General features: G+C 39.0%; 2 protein-coding genes across 2 annotated transcripts in view; one reads left to right on the forward strand and one right to left on the reverse strand.

Moving 5' to 3' along the window:
* The window catches only part of LOC134844851 (E3 ubiquitin-protein ligase RNF14-like), a 32,649-nt gene extending 29,617 nt beyond the window's left edge, over positions 1-3,032 (reverse strand). The window contains exons 1-2 of the mRNA XM_063861666.1: positions 1,464-3,032; positions 1,219-1,391 (exon numbers count right to left, since the gene is read on the reverse strand). Of these exons, the coding sequence (XP_063717736.1) occupies positions 1,219-1,391; positions 1,464-2,334 (1,044 nt within the window). The 5' untranslated portion in view covers positions 2,335-3,032. The remainder of the gene's footprint in view (positions 1-1,218; positions 1,392-1,463) is intronic.
* LOC134845257 (eukaryotic peptide chain release factor subunit 1-like) overlaps positions 1-23,768 on the forward strand; it is a 574,579-nt gene that overhangs the window by 365,267 nt on the left and 185,544 nt on the right. The gene's annotated exons all lie outside the window — the stretch shown is intronic.

Consider the following 23,768-nt stretch of genomic DNA (forward strand, 5'->3'; position numbering starts at 1 on the left):
AATTACTGATAAAATCACAGAAAACATTGTCGTATCTAGTAAAATAAGATTGGGAGGCCTTAGAAACCCCTGAGATTACTCTGACAGCCTCCAATCATTTTAGGAAATGCAAACTTTGAAAAAAACGTTTTAACTAAAGTTTTCGGGAATTTTTGTGAAAAATCACCAAAAACGTCATATCTGGAAAACTACAATATAGAGATGAGACTTTCAAATTGTGTGAAATTTTTTATATCTAAGTTCTCTGGAAATTTTTTAAAAAATCCACGAAAACATCATATCTCGAAAAGTACAAGGATTTGAGCAGCCATATTCAGAGAAACCCCTGATAGTACCCTCACAGTTTCCAACAACAGGATTGAGATCATCGAAGTTTTCGAATTTTTTAAAATCTAACTTTTTTGGAAAAAGTCACAACAAAACGTCTTATTTCGAAAACTAAAGATTTGAAAAAAGAGATTTCGAGGCAAGATTCGCAATTCCTGAGAGTACCCTGACAACGCCCAATTATAGAGTGAGAATTTAAAAAACTGAGAAACTTTTTTAAATTATATTTTGTAGAAATTTATGAAAAATCTCCGAAATTACCGTATCTCGTAAACTAAAAGGATTGGTTATTCATATATGAAGCCAGAATCACAAAAGCTGGGAGAACCCTGACAGCATCCCACTATTGAGTTGCTTAATTCAAACTTGATGAAATAAACACTAAATTTAAATTCGAAAATTCAAAAAAAAAATCTTAACCATTGCAATATACGATTTAGCTTAACCATGTAAAAATAATATGTTGAAAAAGCTTAAGCATGGCGAGATAGTGAAGCCCGTATTTGAATAAATAATAAATATAGATTTGAAAGTGCGCATTCATTGCCTTTTTGGAACGTATCTGACAATTTTCAGCCCAGTCAGGTTTTGATGTACAATGAACCCTAGGTCACGTTGGGATCCAACTGGCTCCAGAGGACTGCCCATGAGATTGGCTTTTAGTGCTCCTTTAATGTTTACAATATGAGACTTCTTTGCATTTGGTGTCATCTCATTTTCAGAAAGCCATTTTTCAATGTTTTTGTTGCAAATGTTGAAAAAAAAAACAAGAACGATGACGATCATGAGATTAATTCTAAAAACCTCAGCCATAAGCTATTCTTACCTACATAAAAGTTATTGACAAAGGTACATGTTTTCTATCAATTTTCTAGTAGCTCGATATCTTACTTTGACTACTGGATTAGAGCACCTGGGACACCAAGCAATGTCTCCCATTTCTTCTAGTGATCTTTGCACCATGAGACGCTCCCAACGGGCGTAATGATCATCCCCTAGAACTCTATTCAGCACATCTGGACTTATTGAATTTTTGCAGTCATCGTCAGGACATCTTAACTGACCTAGCCAAAGCGAAGAAAGTCGTCAAACTGCATGTTATATTATAAAACCTGTTCTTTCAGACACACACTTACCAATCGTCCCGTCTTGTACATGCATGGTACAAAATTCGGTAATACAATCAAAGCAATAATGATGAAGGCATGGAATGAGCCTTATGAAATTTGAGCCTGAGTCTTCCTTGTAGCACACTAAACACGTTTGTAGTTCGGTCAAAAACTGTTTTTCAGTCAAAGAGAAGTCGTAAGTTACAACCTCGGCGAATCTCGCAAATGAATCTGTATCATCTATAGAGATTCTCGGATCTAAAACGGTTTCCAATTCGTCAATAATTAAAACGCTTTGAAGAGACAGACTGTTAAGCAAATCATTTTGAATCCAGTTCGCCCATATGTACAAAATCTGCTCTCCTTGATTTTCAGTGTATAAACGTTCTAGTTTCGTAGCGACAGCTGACAACTGTGTCGAAGAAAGCCACTGGCAAGACAATGTGAAAACGGGACATGCTTCCACAGGATATGTTTCGGGAAGTACCAATGTTAGGATGACCGGTGTAAGATTATTAACAAACATTGAAGTATACAGGCGGTTACCAGATATCGTTCGATTGAAAACAGGCCTTTCAGTTTCAGGTCGATTCTTTGCAACGGCATCTACGACTGAACAATCAACCCCATCGTTGCCAGAAGCCCATAGCTCGATCAATATAGGCTTAGATATGATATTAACATGAACCGCCAGTTGTAACGTGTTTCGGCAACCGTGTTCTTCGCTCGATGAAATAACTTCAAGCTCTTTTGGAAACATGGACTCCAAAATTTGTATTTCGAGTTGTTGTTCATCTTTGTTGTTTTCATGGCCCGACCAATCGACTGCATTGTCAAACAAATTTGATTCAAAACCAGCCAGCCCATCATCTTTCAACAGATCAAGGCACTCAGCCATTTAATATACAACACAATCTATCCTGGAGCAAATGAGTAACGCTTTAATTACGAACGTTTTCGCTTCTTTGTAAAAAAGTTGAAATCTAGATATGAGATCATCGCTCATACAAATAACCTAGGACGTTTGATAATATAAAATAATTTTTAAAAAAACAACCAATTATATGTTTGCAATATGTGTATAAACTTTTGTGGCAGACGGACGTATTGACTTGAATATGATCTTAACTGTTCGCGTGCCTGATTACGGTTAAGATCAACGGGTACGCAGCCGGCTATGCTGTATGGATTAGCAAAAGTGCACAAACAAGGCACACCACTTCGTCCCATCCTTTCTTTACCTGGTAGCTCATATGACTACCTAAGTTAAACAATGGCAAGATACTTTGATAAAATTGAGGGGCAAACATAGAAACGAACACTCAAATGGCCAAGGAGATCTTGGAGAAAACAGAATTGGACGCTGATGAGAGTATAATTTCCCTTGATGTAAAGAGTTCGTACACTTAGGTCCCACTCAAGGAAGCTGTTGAAGTAGCCCTGAGGAGGTTATATGAGCAAATCAATCCTCCGCAAATATATAGCAAAACTATAAAAAAATACTAAATTTGGCAGTATTTTCCTTGAGAAAACAGAATTGGACGCTGATGAGAGTATAATTTCCCTTGATGTAAAGAGTTCGTACACTTAGGTCCCACTCAAGGAAGCTGTTGAAGTAGTCCTGAGGAGGTTATATGAGCAAATCAATCCTCCGCAAATATATAGCAAAACTATGAGAAAAAAACTAAATTTGGCAGTTATTAAGGTACATTTTAAATGCAAAGTTTTGTGGTATTAACAAAAAGACGTTTTAGCATTGAGCCTCTCCCTTGGAGTATAAATGATAGTTTGTGGCTCAAAAAATATGAACCTGCATTAAAGAAAGAAGTACCAAAATTGACTGTGCTAAATGAAGATAACAAGAAAGTCTGCCCTGGACGTCAGAAATAGGTGTTATATCGAACTTAAGCGGTGGAATGCGAAGCCTGTTTCAATTGGTACCACTTAGGGTGTGGTCGCATATCCGAATACAAAACGATCGCTGAAACAGTATGGTATTCAGGGTTTACGAGTACTCTGAAGTGTAGCTACTCGAAGCTCGAAGTGTATATACAGAAGCTATAGACCTTCTAGTTATTTGTGTCCAGATGTATTTTGTAACAGTCGCCTACTTATGTCACATCAGGCTAAGAAAAACAGGCCTTATAACCAATGGCTCAAGGGTCAGGTATAATTAGTAGCAAAAAGTTCGGACAGACAAAATTAATTAAAAAGAGCAATTGACCTATTTTGGAAATATTTTGCATGCAAAATCTAATTTTTCAGTCCAATTTTGTGTCTCAAGGTTGTATGAAAAAAGAAATTGCATGCAAAAGTCAAATGGTACGATTGCACTTTTTAATTAATTCTGTCTGTCCGAACTTTTTGCAACTCTCTATACACTATGTCTTGTGCTTTTACACCTCGTTCAGTAGGAGCTAATTCCGTTCGTGTAAGACATGAGACTTCAAATCGTTTCATCGATTAAAGGCCACTACAAAACTACCCCACTCTAGAAATATGAACGCCCCCATAGCCAGGTCTCTTAAAAACTAAAACACTCGAACGCCATTAAAAACAGGGTCGAAAGCTCTAGTGTATCATAAGTTTTATTAGACAGGGGACATATGATCCATGTCAGATGGATCAACCTAAAAGTCGCTTTATCTCAACATAATCGCATGAAATGCACTCATGAAATGAAATTCAGTTCTCACACACCGACACGACTCTCGATGCAAGTAAATTAGGTAACTATGATCTCTCTCGAAGCTTTAAGTAAATAGGTTTAGATCAATTAGTTTTGTTTTCTGGACGATTAAGCAGCTTTAGCAGGACCATCTTGACTTTCTACCGAGTGTTCGTCCCATTCTTTTGCCTCCCCGGACAAATTTTCCTTCTCGACTTCCTTCTCGTTTGACAACCACTCCCCGGTCTCATGATTTAGTGTAAGTTCTTCAGCTTCCTCTTTAAATGACACTCTTTTCCTCCATAGCGTTGTTTGCTTGAGTATTTCTTCCGTTTGCTTGAATATTTCCTCGACTAATGTTCGTACCACCTCGTTACTCTCTGGATCTCCAGCATTCAATAAATTTTTGTCACGCAAGGCAACTCCTTCCCTTCTCATTATTGTGCCTTCTGGTTCATCATCGCTCCTGGTTGAGTCCACGGGTTTGTTGTCGGCTGGTTTCTGATGCAAGTTCATTAAGTCCTGTCCTAGCATTGCTTTTCCTGTTTCAACTTCCTCTAGATCGTAAACTTTCGCATTCAACGTCTCTCTGGCCAGTTTTGACTTGAGCAGGACTTCCACCGGCACTCCGGATTGTCTCTTTAGAAGTGTTGTTTGCTGGAGCTCAGTTGGTAAATCAGGATGGTCTTTGATCGGTTTACCTGCTTTAACGAGCCATCTTGTGAGTATTAAGCTATCGTATGATTCCTTGTCCTCGAACGAGAATCCACGTTATTATTTCAAGCCTATCAGCCTTCCTCTGCTGTTGCTTCTCGTAAAATTCCGTTTTCTTGCTCAAGATGTTTTCATTTTGGTGCTTGTCCCGTGTCCTGTGCTCAATTATCATGTTGTAACCATCTAGTCTTAGTATCCATCTCCCGATGTAACTTTGGTCCATTGAGCCAAAGAGCCAAGAGAGTGCCCTGATGTCGACCCGTAGTTTAAACAGCTTACTGTCCAAAAACGCCCTGTGTTTCTCCACGAAGGTGACTACCACAAACATTTTCGCCTTGGGGGCTCCGTACTTTATTTCCGTGTTGCTCAAGAGTTAGCTTCCGTATGCGATTGACCTCAAGACGGTTTTGCCGTTCCACTCCTGTTGTTGGTGTAGTATGCCAGAGATCGCAACCACTGATGCATCTGTATCTAGGGCGTACATGCCTTTCTCCGTAGGCATGCCTAAAACAGGAGCTTCACAGAAATCTTTCTTTATTCTCTGAAATGATGCGCAGCGTTGTCTCACATGAATTTCATGCCTTTGTGTCTCATGAGCTGCTGCATTGGGCATATTTTGTCTGCGTAACCCTAGATGAATTCTCTGTAGTATTTTGCAAAACCAAGGAAGCTCACCAATTGATGCTCAGTCTTTGGTGACTTCCAAGTCAAAGTGCCTCTACCGCATCTGAGTATGGTCGGATGCAAGGTTTGTCTACCATCCTCCCGAGATATTTGATCGAATGTTTCAAGATCTTACATTCCAAGGGTTTACATTTTAGTGCCGCTCTTCTCGTGCATGCCGGTACTTCGTCTAGCCGTTTAATGTGGTCCTCCAGGGTTGGTGTCGGAATCACCACATCGTCCACGTAACACATAACCAAGTTACCGTACTTCTTCGTCATTCTAATTAGTGCCTGTGCCATTAGTGGCTGAAATGGGGCCGTTGCGTTGCAAAGGCCAAAGGGATTCCTCTTCCATGGGAACAGTCCTAGCCCGCAAGCGAACCCCGTCTTGTCCCTGTCTTGCTTCCTAAGTGGCAATTGCCAAAAACATGACTCCAGAACAAGAGTTGTAAAAACTTTTGCATCCCTCAATTTTGAAAGACTTTCATCTATTCTAGGTATGGGATTGGCATTCTTCACCGTGACGAAGTTCAGATGCCGAAAGTCGCAACAAAATCTCAGTTGTTCTCCTTTCTTTTTGGCCATCAAAACTCCACATGCCCATGGTGATTTGGATGGTTCTATCATATCGTACTCTAGTATTGTTTCTATTTCCTTTCTACATGCATCCGATTTGTTTGGGGTCATGCACCCCCCCTCCCTGTCCATTTCCAAATCCTCTTAGCGAGTCTTTCTGGAAAACTCGATCAGCTCAAAAATCCATCCTCCGTTTCTGACTTAAGTGACTTAACAAGACCTGATAAAATCTTTATTTTCTTCTATCTACTCAAGACCCAATTTTTGTCCCTGTGATTCGGACAATCAAGAACTTCATATAATTTTTTAACCTTTTCAGTCATTTCATATTGAGTTTTCATCGCAGCGCGTATTCAAGTTTCCTCCTCCTATGGACTGTGATTGGTATATCAAGAGTATTCAACCAGACACTGACGCAGAGGCGACTCTTGGTGATCGAGAATGATCTTCCTAAAATAGCAGCACTTTGGCTAATTGGGTTTGTTACTATACATGCCTGCCTGTTGTCCCTTAGTTCATTATTATTCTTTATTCTCAAACTTACTATTGCAGCCTCGTTGGGTTCCTCACCCTCCTATTCAAGAAAGCTGGAGCTTTACTCCCATTTGTCATTATCAAATTTTCCGGTTTAATTACTTACTTCATTTCCGGATTTTGAATCCCGAAAATCGCATTGTTAAGATCAATCGTTACATCGGAATTTCTGATGAAATCTCTTCCTAGAACAAATTGATCCGACTCATCTAAGTTCTCCACCACCAGAAAACTCATCCACAGGTTGCGGTCCCCCAGATTCAAGGCTATTATTGGTGTTCTGACCATCGAATTTTGGAGTCTATCAGATCTTCCTTGTAAAATCCCATACTTCTCCTTGTTTCTATTGGTATGACGCTCAAGACAGCTCCCGTATCCAGTAGTCCTCTCAATTGGGTCTTCTTCTAGCATGGCACAATGCCCAATCGACCACACCTTGAGCTCCTCTCGATCTACATAGATTTGACCAGCAAGGTCCTCGTCACACGTTATCATTGTCTTCGTGTAGATATTGATTCCATCTATATTCAACATGAACTCGTGTGGACCCTAGGCTTCTGTGTATCTGCGGTCTAACCTTATTGATTTTTTCACCAACTCTCGTGAGTAACGCTTTGAGTGCTCTTGAAGGTGTCTGTGGGCTGATGGTTTGCAAATAGTCACCATATACATCTATGTGCACCAGTGTCTGGTCGCTTGGTTCGCTCAGATTCCTCGTTACCTCATGGACGCCGATGGTGATTATTGACATGATTCTCGCCCCAATCTTTGTGATCCCAAAGAGTTTTGCAGTCTCCATTTTCAGCGTGTTGCAATTGCTCCTGACTTCCAGGTTGTCTCCTGACTCGGGTTCTAATGTCCCCGCTGAAATTGTCTCGTTTCTCTGCTGTCTTTCTATTTCCTGCTTCAGCCTCTGTTCGATCTCTTTTGTCGCCAAGTCTTTTTTCACGTTGTTGATAGCCTCTGGTTTTATCTGGTTTTATTTCCAATGAAACTTTGTCGTTACCCCCCCCCCCCCCCCGCAACTCTCTCTCTTTGGTAACGGCCTTCACTGATTTCGCCGATAACTCACAACTTGCCTCGTCTTTGTCGTGTAAGTCCTTCTCAGCTTGTCTATTCCTAGTTTTTTGCACAACTGCAAGTGCTTATTTGTGTTTAGGGTGACTAAGATTTTTCACTGTTTCATTGTTTCCAAAAAGAGGACATTCTGAAGTGACCTTCTTGATTGCAGAAAAGCACCTCTCGCCTATCTTGTTGATCAAGCCACTGTAGAACTCATGTTCTTCCGTCTGACTCATTTCATCTTCATCCGGTGTATAACCCAAGCTTTTCATTCCTTGCTTGTATGTGATTTAATCCGCTACATGAGAATCTGTTGATCCACAAACGCTCATGACCTCCGCTTGTCTATATCTTCTCTTGGCTTGTACTACGTCGACCTTTTTTGTTGGCTTCCCCCTTGCAAATTTCTACCGTCTGAAAATATATATATTTTTTTGGTTTCATTAACATGTACTCCCTAGACTTCTGCTGTATCTTCTCTTCTGGGGTTGGTGTGTTATCTTTCAATAGCGTATAGTATTTCGTCAACATTGATCTCGAGTCATCAGTTTTCACACCTTCAATGAGTTTTGTAGCAGTGCTAAAGTTTCGCCTGTTTGTCGAACCCTCTGGGTCGCTTTTTCTTCTCAAGCTCTCTAGATCATCCAGAAAATTATCGATCGATTAATCATCTCTCTCTCTTTTTTCAAATTGGATCATAGCTTGGTGTCCCTTCATTCCAGATCCGAAGCGATTAAACTGAATCTCAAAAGTCCTGTCAGCTGTGTCACATTCTTCTTCCTTCTTGGCTACCACGGACTTCAGCGCTGTGGCCTCCAAATTGCTTAGAATCGCTGTGCAGGCTTGTCTTTCGTCATTTAAATTGTCCTGCTCAAGATATAGTCTCCTTAACCTCAACCCAGGTATCTATGCAATCATCCGAATCGTCTCTGTACTCCTTTGGTTTCTTGAAGGTCATTCTCGATATGCCTCCTCCTCTATTAATCGACTCTCTGTTCATTGTGGCTAAGGCTTCACACGTCCTGTTCATCAGTTCCCAAGTCTTTGCCCATGTTATGGCATCCGGTGTTATACTCGTATGTGCGCCCGAATTCTGTGGTATTCTTGTTGAGTTCGACACTCCTCCTTTGTAGCAGTTTATGTCATCCCTGATCCTATGCTGTTGTGGATCTGAGGTAATGGTGCAGACTCTTGCTTCTTGCGTTGAGGTTCCACAAAGTCCACCCTTGAGCCTGATTGCTTCTCTGATTTTTCTGATGCCCAAGAATTTCCCAAGAGCGCATCCAATTTAAACTGTATGGCAAAGGAACTCTCCGCTTGGTCTCTGCTCTTCGTGTGCATCATTGTCTCTAGATTTCATAATTTGTCGCGTACGGTTTCATACCGCCTCTTCATTTCCTCCATATCCTTCTTCATATACTTTTCTCGTTCCTTGTCAGTCGTATCCACTCTTTCAGCCATCTATTGTAGCTTCTCTTCAGTTTCCCTCGCTAGGTTGAAGTAGTTGCCAAGGTTCTCTTTTTTATTATGTCGGAGCTCCTTCGTAATTTTTTGGCGGTGCTCCTCACTGCACTTTAGTTTTTTGTCCACCTGCTCTAGCTTTAGCATCAAGTTCCCCAATTCAACTAGTGGTGCTTTCGATTCCGTTAAATGTTTCACTGGGTTACCCGCTGTTCCTCGTTACTTCCATTGGTCATTTTCCGTTGTTATCGCAAAAACCGAACCAAAATCTTGCCTTTGTCGGTTCCTGTTGTTGCATCTTCCGTATCATTTGGTTTCATCGCGACCATAGCTGCGAATCTCTCCGTAAAGGAAGTTCTTTTCGTTTGTGAATCGTCTTTTATTGTCTCCGGTGTGAACCAGTGATTTCGTTTCCATTGCCTATTGGCGAGAACTCAATCGTCTTTGTTCCTTGTTCTTCTACATTCGGTATTGCTTTCGATTCCGCTGTATTTCTTTCCACTTCACCTGTGCTCTGTTCCGGCGTCTCAAGTTCAACTTCCGTGACGAGCGCACTATCCTTTTTTGCGAATTTTTCCTCAATCGTCTGATCCTTGTTGCTCCGGGTGTTGACCATTGTAACTGAAACTTTTTTCTTCATTGTTCTCGGTTTTGTCGTTGACAGTGTTTACCTCTGTTGTTTTGATGGGCAATTTTGCCTCTGGCCGACTTCGCTTTTACCCGGTAACGACACTTTTGTTCTCTTCATAATCTTTAATTACAGTTTCTTTCTATTTACAATTCCGTCTATATACAGTTGCTTAATGTAAAACGTCAACAAGTTAAAAGAAACCAGCAATTCTCTTAGTAGTCTCAACTTTAAAAAAAAAACAATTCCAGTCTAATATATATTTAACAGTCCGAATCAAAACTTAATCTTCCTGGTTTTCATCCACTTCCTAGGGAGCTATTATTGACTTTTTTCTCCCTATTCCACCGTTATTGTCACTTTGTCTATCTCTTCAGACTAAGTGTTGGGATACTCACTTTTTTATCCCAGGACTCTATCCAAAATTACTCTATCAGCATTCCTGTTGTTGGGACACTTAATTCATTATCCCAGGACTAAGTGTTGGGACACTCAAATTATTATCTCAGGACTCAAGTGTTGAGACACTTAATTTACTAGCCCAGGACTCAAGTGTTGGGACCCTTATTTTACTATCCCAGGACTCAAATGTTGGGACTCTTAATTTACTATCCCAGGACTCAAGTGTTGGGACATTAATTCACTATCCCAGGATTCAAGTGTTGGAAGCCTTAATCTACTATCCCAGGACTCAAGTGTTGGGACACTTAATTTACTATCCCAGGACTCAAGAGTTGGGACCTTTAATTTACTATCCCAGGACTCAATTGTTGGGACCCTTTATTTACTATCCCAGGACTCAAGTGTTGGATTTCTTAAATTACTATCCCAGGACTCAAGTGTTGAGACCCTTAATCTACTATCCCAGGACTCGAAAATTGGGACACATAATTTACTATCCCAGGACTCAAATGTTGGTAACCCTAATTTACTATTCCAGGACAACCTCGAGAACTCATGCACAATTCCATCACTACCGGAACTCAAGTGTTCGTACCCTTAATTTTTTATCCCAAAATTGCCTCAGGAACACGTGTGAAATGCACCCAAGCCCAATTTTTCCCACAAAAACTAAATAAATTTCCTTAAAATTTCCTGACTTTCCCCACTCTAATGCAAGTTGAAATGCAGCTGGTTTTTGTAGCCTTGTTATGGTTGCATATGCACCAATTCTTATTGATTTTTGTTCCGTAAAACTCTGAAATTTGTTCCAAAAACAAAAAAAATTAGAGAAAGAAAGAAAAAAAAAATTAAAAAAAATGTGCATATGTAAAATTCAAAGTCGACAAAAGCCGTCTTTCAAAAAAAATGTCTGGCACCTGAATTTCACGCGTTTTTCCTCCCCCTCGCAAGGTTATTATGGTCTGTTTACCTTCTAGGTGTCAAAAATTTCTGATCCCCCAACCTGATCCGGCCAGGTCACCTACCTTATTTCGAGTTTACTATCGGTTACCTTCGCGTTCTAACACTTGTAATGAAGTTATTGTAACTATATCGACGATATCGATTGTATAGTTTTTGTAATGAGACCCTCTTTACACAGTTCTCATCAACCAACCTCTATCTTAACCAGCCGCCCTTCTAACCTCTCCCTATCGAGTTTCCCACTTAGGCCAAAAAAAAATTTGAGCGATGGGTGCTTTACTTCTCAAGAGAAAAACCGTAGAACCTGTTTCCAAGCTCTGCCTAAGTAAAAACGTTTATCAAAACTGTGGGGTGCCGCTTATTCTTTTTTACACTTACTCTCTATAGTTCTGGTCACACTACTGGTGTCTCTTTCAAGTTGCGTCATTTCCTACTTCCCAGATCCCTGTCCTACGAAACACTTTGCCGTCTGTCTTGTGACATCTTCCAGTGAAATGTCCAAGTGGTCCTTCAAGGTTGCGAGGCTATCTGAAAACTCTTTCAACGCCCCGAACTTGGGCACCTGCTGAATATTTGCTGTTTTGATCGAAACGATCGGTCTTATTAGAAAACAGTATGAGTATACAAATAATCATTATAAACGTCTGATCCACCTAATCTGGAAGTCAAAGCCACTGTCCTTTTAAAAAAAACTTTTATGGTTTTTTCTTCCTATTTCTTTTCTTTTTCCGTTTTTTGTTACGCTATTTGTCTTTTACTTATTTTATTTGTATTTCAGTGGCCCCCCATACTCGGTTAGCTATCGCACCAAAAAATTTTCTCAAGCTTACTTAAAAAGCTATCACGGTTAAACCAGAAGGTGGACACGTTCCAGTTAAACCGTACCACCGGTACTCTAGAATGGGCATGTAGTCCGGAGCTGCGTCAAGTGGGTTCGCTCGCGTAGTCTTGATGTCGTGAAACACCAGGGAGCGCGACAAAAATACTATTTAAAAGTCGCCTACTTATTTTACATATGATGTTAAGAAAAACAGGCCCAATAACCAATGGCTCAAGGGTCAGGGACACTATCTCTTGTGCTTTTGTACCTCATTCAGTCGGAGCCATTACGGTTCGTAAAAGTCATGAGACTACAATTAGTGCTACCGCTTAAAGGTCACTACCAAAAAATAACGCCCTACCACCACTCTAGAAAGAAGAACGCCCCCATGGCTAAGGTCTCTAAATACCTAAAACACGTGAACGCCATTAAAAACAGTGTCGGAAGCTCTGTTATACTATTAGTTTTATAAGACAGTGGACTGATCAATTTCAGACAATTCGCCCTATCTCGACATAATCACATGAAATGCCATCAAGAAATTAAATTCAGAACTCATATACCTTCACAACTCTAGATTCAAGTAAATAACATAACTATGATAACTCTGGAAGTTTTAAGAAGGTACGTTTAGCTCAAGTAGTTTTGTTTTCTGGACCATTGGGCAGCTGCAGCTGTCCACTTTCTACTTAAGGTTCTCTGTCGTGAACAAGACAGCTCTACTCGAATTGAAGACTCTGGTAAAACTGCGAATAGCAATTTTACTCTATGGAATTTGGTCACCTTTCCCGCAATTCTAATTGATTTCTTCTGATAAAATTAATTTCTGATTTTTAGTTGTCGCGAGAAACAGTGGAAATTTACGATATTTGTATTACTGGCGACTTCAATATGCCGCATGTAAGCTGGAGTTCCAGAGTCTCTCCGAGCGCAGATGACAAATGAGAAGTGAAATCCTCTACACATAAACATGGTATTTTTCTCGATTTATGCTTTGTCACTAGCGACTACCTTTACAGCGTCAAAGTTGACTACACTGCCCTACTTTCTGACCATTTTCCGGTACATATTACACTAGATCTCCCAGTGGTCTACAATGTTGATGATCATGTACCACAAATCAACTTTTCTATAGCGAATATTCCATTACTCTACTATTGATTACCTTCGATACAGCAACTTTCCGCACTCGCCAAAACATCAGATGCATTTTACTTCTATGAAGACTGGTATGCGGGTGTTAGTATGGCCATTACTTCTATCTCGACAAGAGAACGTCTAAAAAGATCTTTATATCCGTTTTACTACTCAGTTCGGATCCTAAGGCAACCTTTTAGAGAAGCATTTTAGAGAAGCAAGCTGACGCTCAAAAGTCAATTGAGCTGGACAAATTACTATCTATATCTGGAATGAAATTTACGACAACTACTGAGGCGTACAAGCTCTTGAAATCTATAAGCGGCTCCAAATATTTTCCGTCCATAATATCATGGAGTACTAAACGGCTACTTCTTATGCATGGAAAGCTGAACTTTTCAATCATTATTTTTGCTATGTTTACCAGCAAAAAGAACGTTTCGACGCCCCTATTTGTGTTCAACAACCAGATGCTGTCCTTTTCGACGCGAGTTTTACTGCTGAGGAGTTCGAATTTTCTCTTTCACAGGTACCAGATACAAGTTCACAATCCTTTGATCATATCAAAGGCAAAATTTTTCATTATAGTTTCAAGTGTTTAGCAGCTTTCGTTTACATGCTTTTTGACGTATTGACGTCATGCGAATGGCCTAAAGAATGGAAGTGTGCTTTGGTCATCCCTGTCATAAGTCAGGATCGGTCAGTAATTACAGACCTATTAGTATATTACCATGTTTATCATTCGTTCTGGAGATAATTCTGTTTAACCAAAATGATTTCAAAATCAGACACAAGCTTGTAGAGTGTCAACACGGTTTTTGCCGCAGAAGATCTACGATTACCCAGTTACCTCTGTTCTGTTTCCCGCTATTCTAATTGAATTCTTCTGATAAAATTAAATTCTGATTTTCAGTGGTTGCGAGAAACTTAAGCATGACATGGTCGATTCAAACTTTTGAAAAACTTTTTATGTCCCCAAAATTTAGGTAAGACTTTCACATCAAGGTCAAACTTTCAAATATGACCGACTGGCACATCCATCATTTCTTGAAATTTTTATTGAAAGTCACTCCACAGTGGAAATTTACGATATTTTTATTACTGGTGACTTCAATATGCCGCATGTAAGCTGGAGTTCCAGATTCTACCGAGCGCAAATGACAAATGAGAAGTGAAATCCTCTACACATAAACATGGTATTTTTCTCGATTTATGCTTTGTCACTAGCGACTACCTTTACAGCGTCAAAGTTGACTACACTGCCCTACTTTCTGACCATTTTCCGGTACATATTACACTAGATCTCCCAGTGGTCTACAATGTTGATGATCATGTACCACAAACCAACTTTTCTATAGCGAACATTCCATTACTCTACTATTGATTACCTTCGATACAGCAACTTTCCGCACTCGCCAAAACATCAGATGCATTTTACTTCTATGAAGACTGCTATGCGGGTGTTAGTATGGCCATTACTTCTATCTCGACAAGAGAACGTCTAAAAAGATCTTCATATCCGTTTTACTACTCATCACATATAATACTTTTTCTTAACAAGATAAATACCCTCAAGTATCGAGCAAATTCGGATCCTAAGTCAACTTTTTAGAGAAGCATTTTACAAAAGCAGGCTGACGCTCAAAAGTCAATTGAGCTGGACAAATTACTATCTATATCCGGAATGGAAATTACGACAACTACTGAGGCGTACAAGCTCTTGAAATCTATAAGCGGCTCCACACATTTTCCGTCCACTTTACCATGGAGTACTAAACGGCTATTTCTTATGCATCGAAAGCTGACCTTTTCAATCATTATTTTTGCTATGTTTACCAGCAAAAAGAACGTTTCGATGCCCCTATTTGTGTTCAACAACCAGATAATGTACTTGTAGACATGAGCTTTACTGTTAAGGACGTCGAATTGCCTCTATCACAGGTACCAGATACAAGTTCTCAATCCTCTGATCATATCAAAGGCAAAAATCTTCATTATGGCTTCAAGTGTTTAGCACCTTTCGTTTACATGCTTTTTGACGTATTGACGTCATGCGAATGGCCTAAAGAATGGAAGTGTGCTTTGGTCAACCCTGCTCATAAGTCAGGATCTGTTCGGTCAGTCAGTAATCACAGACCTATCAGTATATTACCATGTTTATCATTGGTTCTGGAGAGAGTTTTGTTTAACCACAATGATTTCAAAATCAGACACAAGCTTAGAGACTGTCAACACGGTTTTTGCCGCAGAAGATCTACGATTACCCAGTTACTTTTGTTCTGTGATCAGCTTTACGTATGGAGGACGATTCATGTGCTTACTTCGGTTTTTCAAAGGCTTTCGATAGAGTGCCTCATCATCTCTTTTTTAAAAGTTATCTGCATTCGGCTTTCGCCCATCTTTCCACAAATTATTCATATCTTACTTGGATGATAGAACCATATGCGTTAAAATCAAGGATAAAGTCTCAAGTACCATGTTAGTCATCAGCGGCGCACCACAGGGCAATGTTCTGGGAACTCTAATGTTTGCCATCTACATAAACGATTTACCCGATGATAGGGTTTTTAGTGATTGCTTTTTGTTTGCAGACGATAGTAAACTTTTGTGTGCCTTATTGCAACTGAATTCCGACCTTCAAGCTGATGTAACCACTTTCAAAAATTGGGCAGGTCAAAACCTTATGAAGTTTATTACCGCAAAACGTCGGGTGGTAAGGTTTTCTAGCAACCCAACATGGCCACTGCACATAACACTGAATTCTGAACCTATCACAAAAACAGATTATATAAGAGATTTGGGCGTGTTCATAGAAAAATCCTTAAATTGGAACAAAAATGCTGATAAAAAAATTGAGAAAGCGTACAAGGCATTCATCAAGACTAATGGATCATCATATTCACGTGTCCTCTTCTTAGAAAGATGCATGTCTATCAAGCCTGCGTACTGTCCATTGTCACATACGCGACACAAGTGTGGTCTCCGGATATAAATTCCATCAGAAGATTCAAGCAAATCCAGAAAAAATCGCTAAAATGGATCATCGCCAACCCTGGCACAACATACAAAGAGAACCTTGTAAGACTGCTTGTTATTCCAAATGTGTTTCTCTTACTTGTTATGATTCATGTTTTCTCAACAGAATGATGAATGGGAAGTATGATCTGGACCCATTTAAATATGCCTGTCTGTCCCTGCCAAATAAGGAATTTAGTCTACACAACAAGTTTTTGCTAAAAGTCATCAAAAAGATCATACTTTGCCCGCGTCGTCAAGTCCTACAATAACATATCAGCGAAGTCAGATGTGCATGTCTTCTCAAACTGTTTTTCATTCAAAATTAATCTGAAGCAATTTTTCTTCCAACAAACCCAAGACATATACTCCAATGATGCCAGCACATGGCTCAAAAACAAGTGAATACCTAAGCTAATTTACTATATTAAATGTTGATTTGTTACCTAACAGGTAATTGAATTTTTTTGTTGTTGTGTTGAAACCAACCATTACTTGACTCGGAAAACTAGTCGACTATTTTCCTAACTACTCCAACTTCGCCTTTTATTTCGGAATCTGGCATTTCTTTTCATAAAAACGAGTAAAAAAAATTTTTAATGAATTATATTTAAAAAACTGTAACTCTTTATAAAAATAAAATGAAAATTTTAGTCAATTTTTAAAATAAGTTTAAAACGAGCTAAAAGTAATGAGAAATACTCGGATAATTTTCAATACTCGTAATTACTCGGAAAAATATTAGTCACTTTTAAATACTCGATCTCGGAAACTCGAAATTAGGAATAAAATACGCGCACTCGAACTCGAAATAGCAAATATCCGAACTCAGCCCGAGTACTCAGTACTCGAATCGTAAACCCTGATGGCATTGCTTGGCTTGCAGAAGAAAACAACAAGAAGCAGATCGGACAGAGAATAGTTCGAAAGTTTTCTTTAGATATGTGGAAGACATAGTTAGAACTGTCAAGGGCGATCCTGGGGTAGTTCTCGAGGCTGCCAACAAATTGCATCCAAACTTGCAGTTAACCATAGAAGAACTTGATAATAACGGTAATTTGGTCGTTTTGGATTTAAATGTTAACGTGGACTTAGGAAAAAAGGTCACTTGGAGGTGGTTTCAAAAACCCACGGATACCGACATCATTCAATTTTTTAGAGGCTGCGCACCTTTGCAATACAAAAGAAACGGTAATGAAGGGACGTTCCACAGAGTTTTCAGAAGTACCTCAGCATTGGAAAATTTTGACCAGGTATTGGAGAAAAATCGGAAACAATGGACTGAAAACCAATATCCGAAAAATTGGTCGGACAGGGTAGTGTTTGAATCTCTTTAGAAGACCATTGAGGGAAAGAAAAGTTTAGAGGTGACGGCATCAGAAACGAGATATTATAAATGTTTAAAAGAATCACCCCCTTTTTACACTGCAATATCAAGGCATTGCATCTCCACTGTTAGCTGCAAAGACTCGGCAAATGTCTGGGGCACAAATAAATTTTAGAAAAAAACTAAAATCATGCTTGCAATCCCTCAAATCTTGCTTTGCTCGTAAACTGAGATCTAAAGTGTTGTATAAGCTTACATGTAGTGGATGTAACTGAACAGATGTCGGCTAGAAACACGACATTTAGCCACGAGGGTCGATGAGCACCGCAAAGAGTACTCCCCAGTAGGGCAAAACTTGTTAGAATTTAATAAGGAGGTAGGCGGTACTGCTGAATTGAAGTCAGAGACTATAGACAAAACAGACATAACTCCGAAGCTGCTCACATAAGAGGCTTCGCATGTTTGGAGGGAAAGGCCGAAATTCAACACAAGATGAAATTAGGAGCCGGGAATTAACACTAAAATTATAGTCCATGTATGATATGGCTAAATTTTAAAAAACTGACATGTAAGAATAGAAAATAATCCCAAATCGAAACTTAATAACATTGAATGAACAAAAAACTAACAAATCTCAGAAATTTACACTAAAATATTATTAATCTTTACGTAAAGTATTACAGTTGTTTAATTTTGATTGCTCAAAAATTTTTGAAGCTTTTTTAGTCTCGTGTGTCGAATTTTCAGATCTTTGATTGTTTTGTAACTGTTGTACAAAAGGTTAATCCTGATGATGCACAAAATATGCGAAAACGTTCGGATTAACAATTAAAAATTTTTCTGAAAAGAATTAATTTTTTTTTTAAATTAAACCTTGAGTTAATCAGAAGGTCAAAAATATCATAGTTACCGAGTTTACAGTCAAAAATCGCTTCATCGCGTTATCCAGACAAAATACTAGGAGTTTTCTAGATATGGAATGTGCCAGTCGGTCATATTCTGAAAATCTATCTTGCTTTTGAGGGAAATGGAAATTTCAAAAATAATTTAGATTGACCATGTTATGCTCAAAATTATCGCAACAACTGAAAAGAGAAGTCAATAAAATTCTGATGAACCGAATAATAAATGCGGGAAAGTGGACAGAGAATCACTCTGGAGACAAGTTACTATTCGCAATTTGTCCAATAAAAATCAAATCGAATAGAGCTGTCTTGTTGCCGCTAGAGAAAGCCGAGCGCTGTAGCGAGAGTGTTATTACTGGAGCAAGGAAAACCATTATTGTGCAGGTCGCTGAGTGAAGCGACCCAATGGCCTAGAAAACAAAACTACTTCAGTTCATACTAGTTATTTCCTCAAACTTCTAGAGTTACTTCAGTGATGCAATTCAATTGATCCTAGAGTCTTATCAATATGTGAGTATTAAATTTAAATCGTTGAGTGTATTTCACTCAGTCATGTTGAGATAAGGCACGTTTTAGGTTGATGCATCTAAAATGGATCGAAGGTCCACTGTCTATTAAAAACTAATGGTAAAATTGAGTTTAAAAACCTGTTTTTAAAAATGTTAGCGGGTTTTAGGTATTTAGAGACCTTGCCATGGGGATGTTCTTATTTCTAGAGTGGGGGGATTATATTGGTAGTAGCCTCCTAATTGCACCACGAGCTTGAAGTCCTATGTCTTAAGCGAACCTACTGGGCTGCGACATAATGAGTTACAAAAACACAAGAGGTAGTGTCCCTGACCCTTGAGCCAATTTTTATAGGGCCTATTTTTCTTATTCTCATATGTTGCGTAAGCGGACGAACTTTACAGAAGAGTAAAGTATAATGTTGATAAAAGTAAAAAAAATTGGGGAATAAAAAACCAGAATGAGAAAACTAACACCTGTGCGGAATAATTTGGAGTTGAAAAAGGATCAAAAGCACTGACCTGATATAAGGCTACGGGTCCATCATGTACTTACATAAAGCTGCAATTTTGTTCCGTTGGCTCTATAAAAAAATTTCTTCAAAAGTAGGTTTATCATTAGTAGTGCACATTACACAGGCAGCGTTCACATCCTGTATTGCGAGTGATGTTCTCTGCTTAAGGAAACTACCTGCACTGGATTCCTTAACACACGTGCTCAGTTTCTTACAAAGCTTGTTCAGAAAATTCCCAGTGCTAGGGGCGGCGGCATCCTGAATATTAAAAGATATTGGTTGAAAAATTTATCTATCATTAACTAAATCTCTATGTATGGCAGATTTTCGAAATTCAGCCTCGCGATTACAAACCGAACATGCGCTTATTCTACTAGGGGGTAGTGAGTCAATTACCGTTAGATCCCACCTGAGGTGCCCACCAAATGCCAATAGGACGAGCGTCAAATCGTCTGATCGCTTCTGATCTGTCTGTCCTATGGAGGGGTCGTGGCTATGGAACAGAAAGATCCGCTAACGCATCTATTTTTTTCACAAATTTTTGAACCTGGGCGGGATCCAACTGCAGTTCCTACACGGTATGACATTGAACCATTGCGATCCGAGATTATTCTGATAAACATGCCCCTTTTTACATCATCAAAATTGAGTTTAATATATTTTTTTTGGATTTCTGTTTCCGGAGCGACTTCACATTTAGCTGAATACAACCATAGTTCTAATTTATCATCCGAAATTCCATCTTCATGCTCTAAATCAAAAAACTCACTTGAGGTAGCTTTCGCTCCTACTGCTGAGGCTAAAAAAGCGGGTAGAGCGAGTAGGCGAGTGGAATCCAGCTTATCAATAACCTTCGAGGTCTTTTCCAGCTCGGCAATTTCTCATTTAGCAATTCTTTGCGACAAGATCCGCCTATAATGGAGCCCATGATAACATGTTCATCTTTAGATTTGATTTTTGATTTTTCATTTGGAGACTTACGTTTTGAATTTGACCTATAATTGTTTTGTACTGCGTACCTGCCGTCTGTCCTGGAAAACATAGCTCACATTTTTCTATGCTTAGGCTTAAACTATACTTTTTCTGACTTTCATACGTTTTTAAGGTCTCGGAACGCTATCTTGTAGTCATCGACTAGGTTTCATCTAAACACCAAACGTTTATTTTGAATTACAAATTTTTTGACTAGCGTCTGTTTTTTTCAGCAAAAAGCGGTGGAACCTCGGGATCAGCTTGCTGGGCTCCATCCACCGACATATTGACAGAAGTTCAGTCAAAAAGATAACTCGGTTTGCTGTTCGCGCAATGAGTCTGTTTGTACACTTACGGGCTGTTCGGAAAAACGTGGTTCAGCATAATTTCTCTATTCAGACAGTTAAATGCATTACTTAAATTTAATTTAAATAAAAATGAGCACGCTCTCTCAAGTTTCTAAAGCTCCTCGTTTAGTACCACAACCTCTCTGAAAACTCCCCAAAAAACGCCTTGTTTTCTGCCCATTTCGACTCAATGCGTGTGAGCGCGTTGCCGATAGTAATCGGTTGCAAAAACACATCTGTTTTTATGAGGCAATAAGGTTGGCCCCCAAAAAATCTTAACAATTTGGGTTCTTTACCTTCACCTATAACGTTTAAGAGCTTAATATACGATTTTCAGCAAAGAAACTCTGCATTGCCTTTTGATTTACTAATAGGGTCTTTGAAAACCTGGGGAAAAATCTTGTCCAGAACCGGTGATCAGGAACAAAATAAATGAAACTCGCTGATAAGGAACAATCTTTACCAAGCTCAGAAGGTACAGCGTCGCCACACTAAACTCCCCAGGTCAGGAATTCCTTCCTTCAGGCAAAAAACCTACCTGACAGGCCTATCTCTAGAATCCGTTAAATGGTGCTCGACAAACAAGCATAAACATCAAACGTATCACACACAACTACTCAATAAGTTTATCACAACAGTTAAACTATTACGGTAAAAGGTATTAATCATTGCAAAATGTGAAAATTAGACAAAAAATCATCTCAAAATTTTAAAAGAGAAAAAAGGAATGATGTCGTTCATTTTAATGGACTTCCAAAAATTTTAAAAAAGAGAAGTTACTGCACAGCTTTTTTTTAAGAAATAAAATGAAGTAAAGGTGTTTCACTAGAAGCCAGCTGAAACTTGAATTACACGTTAGATATTTTTCAAAATTTTTGAACCGATTCATTACAAAAACGGTGTGTTTTGGTCTTAGTTCTAAATTCGACCAGCAAAAAAGTTTTCAAGGAAAGTTTTAGGAAAAAATAGTTCGAAACAATTTTTTTCTTTGATTTTTTGGACCCTACAAAAAAAAAACGCATCAAAAATTTTCCGTTGGGAGACAGGAGGCAAAGGAAAACAGAGCTTCTTTCTTCACTTTTTGGAACTTGTTCTCTTTACGGTTAAGCTTTTATTTAATCTGCTATGTCCCTATAGCCTTCATAACACACGCACAGCAGAACGGAATCTTTTCAGACAGCGTGCACCCAAGTGAAACTTATTCGTAGTGAACAAGTTCACAAGAGGCTTTAGCGTCCAAAACAAAAATTGAAAACTAAAATCGTGTGTATTTTTAGAAGAAAAAATGCTCAAAAGGGAGTATAGTATCAAAAAAGCATCACTCGGCACAAAAAAGTACTCAAAACCGCCCATATTTAGGTTCTAATTACAGAAGTCAAGCTGCGCTTAAGGTAAAAATAACCTTCAAATTAGTAAAACTTTGCAACGCGACGGATTCTAAGTGGCCACCTCGAGATTAAGTGTCTCACGTCCTACCCACACGGCTATGCACGTGAACGATCAACCAACAAGATCTACGAAGAAAGATGGGAACAAATGCTAAGAAAATTTCAATACTTCAGATCATAATTATGGCAAGAGTGCCACCAAATGATTACTTTTGTTTGGCACTATGGTCAGAAAAAAAGTAGGTTCATACTAATACGCTACTCGCGCTAAAGCTTGCAAGTGTAAAAATGATAAACATTATAGAAAACACAACAAAAACATCTCTATAAAGTGGAATGAAAATTAGCAATAAGCCTCGTATTATAAAACTTTATCCACCTCTGAGGTCCAATCCTGTCACACACACTAACCGCAAGGTTGAAAGTCTCACACACTAACCGCACAGCCACTGAAGGTTAACGGGCACCAAACACTAGCACTAAAAAAGCATGAAACTTTCAAATTAGTAAGTTCTTTTATTTGCGAGTTAGCATAGAAAAAAGGAAGCTTCGGAATAGTACACTGAGCTGATCGCAAGTCTAACAAACTGAAATAAAGCACTGCTGAGCATAGTTTAATTCAAACATGCATGCTCAAACAAAATTAATGCTATTAGGCACAAAACCTAAGCTACATGAAGCTCCACGGGTTGACAGTGGCGCTTAAATCTACTTCCAAAGTTACTTTTGTTCTGTGATCAGCTTTACGTATGGAGGACCCTGCATGTGCTTACTTCGGTTTTTCAAAGGCATTCGATAGAGTGCCTCATCATCTCTTTTTTCTAAAAAGTTATCTGCATTCGGTTTTCGCACATCTTCCCTCAAATTATTCACATCTTACTTGGATGATAGAACCCAGTGCGTTAAAATCAATGATAAAGTCTCAGGTACCATGTAAGTCATCAGCAGCGTACCACAGGGCGGTGTTATGGGAACTCTATTGTTTGCCATCTACATAAACGATTTACCTGATGATAGGGTTTTTGGTGATTGCTTTTTGTTTGCAGACGATAGTAAACTTTCGTGTGCCTTATTGCAACTGAATTCCGACCTTTAAGCTGATGTAACAACTTTCATAAATTGGGCAGGTCAAAACCTTATGAAGTTCAATACCGCAAAACGTCGGGTGATAAGGTTTTCTAGCAACCCAACATCGCCACTGCACATAACACTGAATTCTGAACCTATCACAAAAACAGATTATATAAGAGATTTGGACGTGTTCATAGAAATTTCTGTAAAATGGAACATACATGTTGATGAACAAAAAATTGAGAAAGCGTACAGGGCATTCATCATGACCAATGGATCATCATATTCACGTGTCCTCTATTTAGAAAGATGCATGTCTATCAAGCCTGCGTACTGTCCATTGTCACATACGCGACACAAGTGTGGTCTCCGGATATAAATTCCATCAGAAGATTCGAGCGAATCCAGAAAAAGGCGCTAAAATGGATCATCGCCAGGCCTGGCACAACATACAAAGAGAACCTTGTAAAACTGCGTGTTATTCCAGTTGTGTTTCTCTTACTTGTTATGATTCATGTTTTCTCAACAGGTTGATGAATGGGAAGTATGATCTGGACCCATTTAAATATGTCTGCTGTCCCTTCCGAACAAGGTTAAAATATTCTACACAACAAGTTTTTGTTAAAACTCATCAAAAAGATCATACTTTGCCCGCA

Source organism: Symsagittifera roscoffensis, chromosome 4, assembly GCF_963678635.1.
Source record: "Symsagittifera roscoffensis chromosome 4, txSymRosc1.1, whole genome shotgun sequence".
Classification (NCBI taxonomy): Eukaryota; Metazoa; Xenacoelomorpha; order Acoela; family Convolutidae; genus Symsagittifera; species Symsagittifera roscoffensis.